This window comes from Ascaphus truei, chromosome 3, assembly GCF_040206685.1.
Source record: "Ascaphus truei isolate aAscTru1 chromosome 3, aAscTru1.hap1, whole genome shotgun sequence".
NCBI classification, from domain to species: domain Eukaryota; kingdom Metazoa; phylum Chordata; class Amphibia; order Anura; family Ascaphidae; genus Ascaphus; species Ascaphus truei.
Window position 1 is genome coordinate 291,250,425 of NC_134485.1, and position 12,118 is coordinate 291,262,542.

Here is a 12,118-nt window from a genome sequence, read left to right on the forward strand (position 1 = left end):
TCTATAATAATGTTCATGGCGTAACTTCTCGCTAACTCTTCTTATAGGTCTATAAAACCACTCTCTTAATGCAACATTTAATATACAGTATATTATTGGAATCTTTTTAACATAGCTGACAGATCTGCTGTTGCATCATAAATAGACATAAAAGCTGATTTTCTTCTTTCTGTGTTCTGATCTCATTCTTTTTTTAAAATATTTGATAATGGACAAAAGTTAAACCAAAAATGGACTCAGTAATTTACTGTATATGGAATTCCACTGTTGTTCACCTAAAAAAAATGTAGACATGTTATTTATTAGCTAAAACAAAAGTAAAACATTATTGCTTTCTACACAAAACATTCGCTTTTGTGTCAAGCACTTTTTCTGCATGATAAACAAATCATGATATTTTATACTCACAGGCATACATTCTGGAAATAGAGGTCCTTTAGTACTTACTAGAATGAAATAATGGAGGTGTTAAAGAGCATTTATGCAGTAAATGATTGTAGAAAGACCGAGCTTGAATATTTTTTGTAATGAACATTATCAGAAGAATCACGGTTTATTGCATTTTGAGTTTCACCTTTTGTTTTGACAGGCTTGACAGCAGCCGCAGCAGCAGCCGCCACCAATGCAGCTATTGCTGAAGCAATGAAGGTGAAAAAAATCAAGTTAGAAGCCCTAACCAACTATCACGGCAGCAATAACCAGCACGGGGCAGACTCTGACAATGGAGATCTCAATTCAAGTATTGGTAAGTTTCAAGAAACTGCTAATTTAATCATTACAATTCCACATACAGTATGCTACCAATGTTCTGCCAAGTTGTAATGATAATATTGTGGGGGGAAATACAGCTCTGATAAACCATACAGAGTACTGTGACTGTATCTTACCATCTGTAAGTGTTAAATATTGAACGTTAATTACAACTGTTCCTTTGTAGACGGCTATGTCAGACAACGACTCCCTGACAGAAAACTGTTTGTTAGTTCTAGTACAATGTATTTTGATTGGGTAATACATACTGCATTAGTGGTTCACAACCAAACACTTTGTCTACCTGTTATCAGGGGTAATACTTTTTTGAATGTTTTTTAGTAACGTTTTGCCTTGTGTGCAATAAACAATATCCATTTTTTTTTATGGAGAGAAAGGAAAGTCTGTATTTGAAGCTTCAAACACACTTAGTAATTGTAGTAATGAAAATGCAAATTCATGCTTAAAAATAGATATTGTAAATTAAACTATATTGTACTAAAGCAGCACACTCTCCAAAACTCTTTTTTCCCCCTTACTTTAGTAGAACTAGGGAGTCCTGCGGTGCTTCCAGCTCTGGGAATACCTCGGTTGCCGGTAAATGTAAGTTTTACATTATGCCAGGTTCTAGCAAAAACAACAAGGTCACTCCTAGGAGCCCGCAACATCGTCTCCCAATGATGTCGCGGCTTTCTATTGGCTATCCGGAACTAGGGGATTTAAGGGTTAATATACTGGCAACCAGGAATGGGAAGAGGGGGTCAGTTAGAGCTTGCCACTGAATTAAAACGATGTGTGCGTTCCAAAAACAAACCAAAATTGAGTGCTGCTTTAAGTAAACAGTTCCAAAGTCTATTTTTAGTGAATAAGAAGATCACCCAAAATGAATTGTAATAACTTAGTTGAAACTGAGCAACTCTAAATGCAATGCAAAAGGTAGCAAAAGGTCAAAAGAACATCTGAAAAAATTAGTCTCATTAATGAAGATTACCACAAGCATACAGTATATATTAAGATGGTGTATTTTACATGTGTAGCCTCTTTTCCCTATGACTAATGGAACTACACGTGTTGAATTACCTGTGGCTCACAGAAGGCCTAAGCCTCCGCCGCTGGGAGCCTTGGATGTGCTCTAGCCCTTCTCGGTACAGCGCCTCCACCTGATGAGGGATCCCAGCATAGCGGGATAACCCCTCACAGGAACCAATTACAGAGAAGAATACACACACACAGGTATATATACCTGGTTTACTAACACTCTATAATAACAATAATAACAGTGGTACTCCCAGCACAATGTCCCCCACAATACAGTGACCCAACACTGTGTTCACCAACCCGGTAAGGTTCCCCCAAAGTACTGAGTGTGCCTGGGCACCTAACCATCTTGGTCTCCACAGACAAGGCCCACACAAAGTGTGTGTGTGGAATAGCACTACCCATGTGTAGAGTCATTGGTGCAGGTGTGTACCTTCCTGGTCTCAGGCCAGAACAGGGTAAATGGGAGATGGTAGATCTGCAAGACCACAACGTGAACCCTCAACGTGAATCCTCTCTCCCTTTACTGACGATGTCCGTGTCTTGAGGGAGCTCCAGCTGGATTGTCTCCCTTAACGTCTCTGAAGTAGCCTATGGTCTGGTCCCAGACCACAGGTGGCAGATCACCGCGTGGCGACCCGTCCAGCGGTACAACACACTATCACTATACAACACTATTGTAGTGGCTACAGGGGAGCGTCCCTATCTGGGGGGGCCTTCCCTGCAGCAACCACAACCTAGGAGGGGCCTATCTGGGGCCTACGGGGGAGATCTGGCCTAGTCCGGGAGCCACTGGCACTGTGGCCACTTGCTGTCCCTTGTCACGACTGACCACACGCTCTATTCGTGCCAAACTGTATCCTTTCCTGCTGTCTGCTAGGAGCCCTATTGGCTGAAATTCCCCACATGGTGCCTGCCCTCATGAGGATCCTGGGCCGCAGATCTCTGATGGCACCAGACACTGCTGTAGCCTCTCCCCCTTCCCGCACCTGCCATGGAGGTAAGGGGGCTTGACTACATCCTCCCCCTGGTGGAGAAACCAACGTCCCCACTTGGGAACAACATGTTACACATAATTTACACATTGAAAATACAGTGCATAACATACAACTTAACGGGGTGCAATTACTTTAAACAATGTTAAACAGTTCTGTGAGCATGGCTATAAAAGAGGCTAACCTGCTCTGAGACAGCTGCTGAGACTTATAGTGAGGTGCCCCTAACGAATCCTACGCCAATCTTGTTGGCGGGTGTCTCACTCTTTGACTCCTGTGAGTCTCTTCTCCAGTATATTCGCTGGAAAGACTACCATCGGTTTGAGGACCTGGTCCTCTCATAAGGTATGAATCAGACCCTGAACAGTCGCTTTGGGGGATAAAGCTCTGGCTTCTTGGGTTGATGGCTTGCTGAAGCAACTGGGGAGGTTACATGAGACACTGGCCCATTACCTGTTGCTTCTTTGGGTGGTGCCCACCAGTCTCCATTCGAGTTGGCGGAGGTTCCTTCCAAAGGATCTTGATTTTGTTCGGCTACTGAATCTGGATTCTCTTTGAGCCCTTCTGGCTCACTGGCCGTTGCTATTGAATCTGGTTTGGGGTCACTTTCCTCCACTTGAGGAATGGGCAGCAATTGATTGCAATGCCAGACCTTTACCCTTGCATCTATGTCTCAGATTCTGTAGACAAGGTGGCCCAGAACCTGCGACTCTACCTTGAACGGAGCTTCTCGTGGTGGTCCGCTAGCTTATTTGGAGGGGACTCCTAGATTTCACTGGAAAACGGCATCTCTGGGCCGAAATTCTCGATGGCAGACTCTGTGGTCATAACTCCGCTTGTTGCCATCGTTCAGTTTGGCGGTGGCTTTTACCGCCAACTGATATGCTCTGTAAAGGTGTTCCTAGAGCTGCCTCACATACTTATAGTTGGTCATGTTTGGCACTCCAATGGTGGATACCCGGAGACGGAGGTCCAAAGTCAGTTGCGCTTCTCGGACGAACATCATGAAGTAGGGGGTATACCCCATGGATTCATGCCGGGTGCAATTGTAGGCATGCACGAGTGGTTCAACATGCTTGCTTCATTAGCCTTTCTGGGAGCCCTTTAGTATGGCTAGCATATCCAGTAGGGTTTGGTTGAACATTTCAAGCAGGATGTCTCCTTCAGGGTGGTATGGAGTGGTATGGGACTTCTCTATGTTGAGCAAGTTCAGAAGCTCTTAAATCATCTTGCTCTCGAAGTCTCTCCCTTGATCGGTGTGCATCCGATTCGGCAACCCGTCGTGGATGAAGTACTTCTCCCACAGCACTTTGGCTACTGTGAGATATTTTTGATCCTTGGTGGGAACGCTTGAGCCTATTGGGTGTAGTGGTTGGTCACTACCAGGATGTTCCTGATGCCCTTTGAGTCTGCCTCGATACAAAGAAAGTCCATGCAGACTAGGTCCTTGGGAAAGGAGCTCTTTAGGTGTCCCATTGGGACGGCACGTGTGGGCAGTGTTTTCTGCTGTATACACTGCAGGCACTTTCGACAATGGCCCTCTACTGATTCCCTCATTTTGAGCCAGAAGAACGGATCTCTCACTAGGCCGAAGGTTTTTTCTACCCCCAAATGTCCATGATCGTCATGCAGAGAATGTAGAACATGGTACTTCAAGCATTGACACAATACTAGTTGTCTCATCACTGGATGGTTATGATATGGGACGATCCTGTAGAGAAGTGCACGTTCCATGTGGAACTTGTCCCATTCCCTCATGATGACAGTGACCGTGTCGGTAGGTGTACGCTTCATCAAGGAGGGGTTGTTTTGTTGAATGGCCTGGCGTATAGCTGTAGCCATCGGGTTTCGCATCTAGTACACCACCAATTCTTTCCAAATTATGATGGTATCTTGGGTGATGGACATGTCTTCGGGATGGCAGTAGACGGCAGGAGTGCCTTGGACTGACATCCTAGTGAATCGGCCACTCTTAGTTCGGAGAACGCAACCTTGTCGTCCACTATTGCGGCAGTTGAGCACATTGTCCAAATCCCAGGCCCAGTGATTTCTTCCCACGGACTATCGTCTGATTGGCACTCAGTCCAGATCTTCTAGACAGAGCATCGGCTCCGATGTTCAAGGGCCCTGCTTTTACTTTAGTGCAAATTTGTAATTGGATAGAGAGGCCAACCACCTGTCGCCGATGGCATCCAATTTAGCGGAGGTCGGAATGTAGGCCAATGGATTGTTGTCGGTCTGTAACTCGAAAGAGACCCCGTACAGGTAGTCGTGGAGTTTATGGACTACCGCCCACTTGAGTGCGAGAAACTCCAGTTTGTGAACTGGATAATTTTTTTCACTTCACGTCAAGCTTCGGCTCACATACGCCACTGGGCGGAGGCCAGCAGGGTACTTTTGATATAGTACAGCTCCCAGTCCATTGAAGCTGGCATCCACATGCAGCATATACGGCTGCTCTGGATTGGTGTAGGCCAAGACAGGTGCTTCTGTGAGACTTTTCTTGAGTCCTGTGAATGCCTTTTCGCAGGCGGATGTCCACTTGTCTCCGAATGGTGTCCGTGGGGACACGGCCTTCTGCCGAGATTCCTCGGGTTGATCCCCAATAGATTATTGAGGACCGTGGCTTTGCTGGAGTACCCCTCTACGAATCGACGGAAGTATCCGCAAAACCTCAGGAAGGATCGCAGCTCCATCACATTGTCTGGTCTGGGCCAGCTCACTACGGCTTCGACCTTAGAGGGGTCGGTAGTCACTCCTTCCGTGGGTACTATGTGACCCACATAGGTGACCGACGTGCGGCAGAAGCGACATTTGTCCAGGTACAACTTAGTCCTTCTCTTCCCAGTCTGCCCAGCACTTTTAGAAGGCGTCCTTCGTGCTCTACAAGTGTTTTGCCAAACACGATGATAACGTCCAGGTAGACTAGGCATTCTCGGGGATTCATATCCCTGATGGTCTTCTCCATCAACCTTTGAAATGTCGCAGCCACACCACAAATGCCTTGTGGCATTTGGGTGAACTGGTAGCACCTGAGGGGGCAGAATAACGCTGTCTTCTCTTGGTCTTTTGAGCTCATGGGTACCTGGTAGTATCCAGATCTCAGGTCCAGCACGCTGAACCACTGACTTCCTGCGACGGTTCAGGGTGCGGTAGTCCACACATAGGCGGACGGACCCATTCTTCCTGCTTACTACCACAATAGGGGAAGTGTAGGGGCTACGGGACTCTGTTACAATGCCCGCTGTCTCCATCTCCTTCTGGATGTCCCTCACATCCTCCACATCTCTGGGAGCGATGGTTGTGGAATATTCCCAGAATGTGTGGTGTCATTCAGCCGGATCGTGTGCTGGGCATTCTTGCTGCAGCCCACGTCCATCTGGCTGGTGGAGATCACCTCCCGGCGCTCCTCCAATTTAACACATAGATGTCTCTTCCAGTCTGCAGGCAGGGTCGATTCCCTGAAGTCGAACTGCAACCAGGCAGGAGCTTCATGCATGGTAGTGGCGTTCACATGAGCCAGAGATTCTACAGTGCTTGACCAACCCAGTGCTTGTGGTCTGGTCCCAGACCGCAGGCCAACAGATCACCGCGTGGTCGTCCATCCTATGGTTCAACACACTATCACTATACAGCACTATTGTAGTGGCTACAGGGGAGCATCCCTATCTGGGGTGCCTTCCCTGCAGCAACCACAACTTAGAAGGGGCTCAGGGCCTATCTGGAACCTACGGTGGAGATCTGGCATAGTCCGGGAGCCAATGGCACCAGACACTACCTTCTCTCTTGCTGTCCCCAGCATGGCTGAGCGCACGCTCTCTTCACGCCAAACTGTGTCCTTTCCTGCTCTCTGCTAGGATCCCTATTGGCTGCAATGCCCCATGTGGTGCCTGCCCTCCCTGAGGATCCTGGGACATGTCGTCCCTTGCGGAGCCCTTATAATGGCCACAGCAACTCCCAACTACTGCGCATGCGCACCGTGTCCTCCGTGCATGCGCTGATATCCAACATGGCGGCGCCCTTCTTTGTCGGTACCCCGCTGAGCTCCGACAGCACCCGACACCTCTACAGCCTCCCTCCCCTTCCCGCACCCGCCACAGAGGTAAAGGGGCTTACCTACACATGCATAAGTGGAAAATAGCACAACATTCCCATTTTGCATTAGAACCCCAAGATTTTAAAACTGATACCTTTCTGATGTGGAGTACAGAAGTGGTGACATTAAATATATCCAGCGTCTAATATAATGTATTAGATAACATTGTGATAGCATCTGGAAAATACGGTGTAAATCCAGAACTAAGGATTGACTTTTTTCTTGTTTCATGAAACATATATGCACCCTTCACAACGGTTTGCATGTTTATTTATTTACTGACAATGGTAATCCAAAGCAAAGGTACATTTTAATAGACCATGTCAGTATTATAAATAAATATTACAAATATTTGTGAATTGGCTACAGTTGAAATACAGAGGTCATAAAGTAAAGGGAGTCTGATGCAGCCAACAAAGCTAATAGGTAATTATTCTATCTCCTCTATTCCAATTTGAAATGATAACCTTGAACTCACATCCTCCCACTAGAACTATCATTTTAGGATAGCAAGGAGTCCATGGTTTGATCAGAATGAGGCATTACCAGCCTGAGAAAAAAAAATATATGGCCGTGACGCCTTTTCCCCCCCATTCACAATCAATTGGATTCCTTTAGTTTAATATTTACTTGCTAAGATGAGATGCTAGTCTGCATGGTGATAAACAGCCTGCTGCTGGCATCTGAAGGTGACCTGTCAGTTCATATGGACAAATCTCCTGCTTACTGAAATGTACAAAATAAATCATTAAAGCAGGCAGGTGCTCATTCCTAGATTTAAATCACCATAGATTTATTATTTGAATTAATGCTTCATTTGGTCATAGAAATAGATGCTGACAAAATGATATGCACTAGCTGGAGCTTCCATACTGTAACCATTCTAATATTGATTGCTGAGATGTCTGCAATCTCTCCTTAATATCAAGTACTTTCTTGTGACAGGTCGGGTGATATGAGCTATATTCTTATCTTGATAAGACAATGCTAATCATGGAATATATATACAGTTTCTAGGCATTAATATAAATAACTGTAGACATCTGTGTATAAAAATAACATTTGGTAAAAACACTGGAAGCAATAAGACATCCTTTATTATCATGCACTGTTTAACGTGAAATATCCCATTAAACAATTAGAATGATAGGAAAGGATAATTTAAGTAGACTGTTTACAGTTAGCCCTCCCTATGCATAAAAGCTTCACTGCAGAATATTATTCACGAGAAGCAGAAAAATACAGTTATGTTTCCCTTTTCATTCGATATTGTGGAAAAATCACTGTCTAGGGAATAGTCACAGTATTTACAAGAACCTTGGCCACCAGCTAATATCTGACTCATGGAACTGGTAAACAGATATCAACAATAGTAAAAGGCTCGCTTAGTAGGAAATGAGTTCATATCTATTCAAAATGTGATCGCAAAACAGATGTTCCAAGAAAATCTCATTGTTTAACCCACATTCATAGACATTTTGTATTTTTTTATTATTTCTTTAAGGAAGTGAAGCAATCATAAAAGACATTGGGGTTCTCTGTTTCCAAACATAGGAAACACAGGACACCATTTTGCTGGAATAATAGGATCACAAACAATCGCAGAGTATTGAATGTAAAGAGGTACTTATGATATTGCAGGCTTTATCCCCCCCTCCCCCCACCACCACATTATTTCATGAATTGTAAAACTCTTAAGTACATGCGATATTACTAAATCAACATTAGGGACTTTTTAGTGCCCACTTTTTGTAATAAATCAAATGGTTAAATGATTTACATCATCGACATACGTGTTGTACTTAGTAGTTTCGATGTAGGATTCTACCTCATGATAATGCCAAAATAAACCTACATACATTGACCTTCCCTAGCATTTGTGAGTTTTCCTAGAGCTTAACGCAGCAGTCCAAGCTGAGGTTTTTTATTTTAATGTTATTTCCCCCCTTAAATATGTTCGTCAATATGAGCCACGCAATCATAATTAATTAGCTAAGTTGGCAATCGAACAGTTCTCCTGTGATCGATTAACGAAGATTCGGTTCGGGGTTCACTAAATGGTTGTCAGTGCAGTAGAAGAGGACCAAAAATGCAAAGTTCTGTGGGGAAGATCATGTGACCAGGCAGTCGCTAGATACAATTGGCGCACGATAGAGAGAGGGCAGGGCTCAAAAAGGGGTGTGCCAAAGCCTGTTTCAGAAGAGGAAGGGGGTGTGACTTTGTAAATGTTTGCTAGAAAAACAAAAATGCATGTTACATTATAGCATTAAAAGTGTCATTCAGAGTTGTTTAAAAAAATGCTACAAGTATTTTCTCATAGAACAGAACTGATTTATTAAAAAAAATAACACATGTAGGAAATTGCTTTGTCTGCAGCTTTAACCCACTGTAAAATAAATAACTTTATATGGCATTACTTTTACTTTGAGCATTACTTGGAAGAGAAAAGTTGCATTATGTTTATGTGGTTAGCAAATCTAAAATGCATTCTTTGACAGAACCGTAGGAATTAAATCCACAGTGCTGCTTTTCTCAAGTTTTTAGTCACGTTCCTGTTACTTTCTCTTTTACAGCTGGAACACATAATTGTAAAATTGTTTTCTTGTTTATATTATTTTGGGGGAATGTTAAAAACTAAAAAGGTTTTGAGTAATTTGTAATTCAATGGCCCAGACTCACAATTTGGAAACAACTTGGGGGTTGATCCTCTGAGGTCCATTAATGACTTAACGAGACGTTAACTTCAGTTAATGTCTCGATACGTGCTATCAGGGATCCTCAAAGCACAGTAACACAGTGTTAAGTGTTGTTGTGAGCCTTAATGAGCCTTTGGGTTACTATAACGGACGTTTGTGCTAATGCAAAATAGGTATTCCCTCTAACAATGCATATCCTCAGAGCTTTGTTATAGTTAATGCAAGAATGTAATAATAAATTAGGTACTACGTTAGGGTTGTCTGACCCAGGGGGACCCTGCGGGTGATATTTGAGTGACCATCGACAACTGATGATATGCTGAGGTAATCAAAATTAATAAGAAGTAGTTTTGATTCCATTGTATGGAGGGTGGGTAGTTCTTTAACATATATGATCTGTTTTAAGCTGTAGGACCTTATCTGGTAATAGAATCAGTAGAAGAAAGGCTGGCTAGGTAATGTTGTCTGGATAAATATCTAGTAGTGTTTAGCTAGTTAGATGAGAGAAGGATTACACACAGAAGCATGGGAGAGGGATTACACCGAGAAGGAGGAGAGAAGAGATAACACCAGGAGAGAGAAAGAACCAGGTTTAACATCATGATATCAAGATCAAACAGAAGTATTCCACTCAGGAACAGAATAATATGCAACCATCTTTGAAGATATCATAATTTATTTGACGTCGCCGTCATTTTGTACTATTTTTGTATGTGAGTATTTATCTTCAAAATAAACGTTTCTATTTTAAATGCTAAAACCAGAATGCTGAGCTCTGTTATGCTGGAGTAATTATGAAAGGGACGCAAAGGGCATTTTATATATATATTTATTTCATTTTGTGGATGCCCGCTAAACCCAGGGAAGCTAACGTCCTATTTAGGTAAGGTCACATTATTAGACAAGATTTAACAGAGCTCTGTGTATCTACCCTTAGTAATAATCACTGTTTTGCGTACAGTGCTTATTAAGAGTGGAGTGTATGTCAACATGCTTTAAAGCCACATCCCAATTCTGGAGAAAAGTTTCCAATGAGTGAGGCTAAAGCCTTCACGAGCATGGGACGCAACTGCACAGCATATTGAGTAAAGGACTGAATGTTTCTTCTACCATTTCACTGCTTCATCCTTTTCACAGGACCAAAATGCTGGAAGGGGAATGGGATATCACTACACCTGTGCAAAACCCTATTCAATCACACAAAGGGGAGGAAGTCAAACTGTTTCCATGATTCAGCTTACACATACAAAATTATAGATGATTACTTTTAACTCTTTCAAGATGCAATGGGTTCATTTTGTTTAGATAAGGGACTGCACTTTTAAGTATAAAACTACTTAATAACTTAACACTGTCATTTTGTTTTATCGTTGATTTGTAAAGCGATTCAAATTTCAGCCATTACAATTAAAGTGATTCAGCAGTTAGGACACTCCAATCTTTTGACTAACTGTACTGAAGTTATAAATCAAAGACATAAAATGTCTGCTGTAAAACAGGGCCATAGAACAGCACCAGACACGTAAAAGAAAATACATGTGAAGGCGACAGGATTTTTATTATCTGTAAATTGTATGTTTTTTTTGACAGTCTTTAATACATGACCTGTACGCTATATTCCATCTATGGATAACTTTTTTGTTGATTCCCCAAAAAGGTATCACAACATGCAACAAAACTCTCTAGGATCAATATGTTTACTTGGACTTTGAACTGCAACTTTTATTGAATTAATAGTTTCTTAGAGGTATTGTACATTTAAAGACATTTTACTTCAGAGAATGAGGCACTGTAATAAGATCTATAACAACAAGTTTAACTGTGGTCACTTTTCATCTGCTAGAGGCCAAGAGCCTTCCACAGGTAGGCATTGCGGTTTTATCTCTGGGGGTGATAGCAATCATGGACAAAAATGGACACAAAGGACTGTTATAGAAGAAATACATAAAGGCCTATTCTATGCCTTCATTAAAAAAAATCGCTGGGCCGTTTAAGCTGCCAGTTTTTTGAGCGTTGCTATCACGGTTTTCAGAAACCCTCAATTACCTGTGATAGCAAAATTCCCAAAACGGGCGAGAAGCCGGCGGAGCGATGTTCGCCTCTTTCAAAAGGGCTCACCCGGTGATTTGTTCCAGCTGCAGAGAGAGCTGCACATAGAGAGTCGCCTCTCCCGGCCCATATCTTGCCAGCGATCCCAAGATATTAATATACATTTTAATACTAGTGTAGATGAGCAGGGGGTCTCCAGAGCAGAACCGTGTTTATTTCAGGTCCGAGTACACCCTGCTTCCCGAGATACAGGCCCCGTTATGGGGTGCGGTGTCTCTTATGCATTTTATTCCCACAGTCATGTGACACGAGACATTTAAATGCATAGGAGTTATAGGCACCCCATAATGGGGCCTGTATCTTGGGAAGCAGGGGTTCCCCGGACCGCAAATCAACGCGGTTCTGCTCCGAAGACACCCTGCTTATCTATACTAGTATTAAAATTTATATTAAAACAGCTTAATTACATTAGCGGCTAGCCGCTATGGTAATGA

The 12,118-nt window shown here is 43.1% G+C and overlaps 1 protein-coding gene across 4 annotated transcripts in view; it reads left to right on the forward strand.

Moving 5' to 3' along the window:
• DACH1 (dachshund family transcription factor 1) overlaps positions 1–12,118 on the forward strand; it is a 466,035-nt gene that overhangs the window by 228,354 nt on the left and 225,563 nt on the right. For all 4 annotated transcript variants that reach the window (XM_075591024.1, XM_075591025.1, XM_075591026.1 and 1 more), the window contains exon 3: positions 590–745. In XM_075591024.1, coding sequence (XP_075447139.1) covers positions 590–745 — 156 coding nt within the window. The remainder of the gene's footprint in view (positions 1–589; positions 746–12,118) is intronic.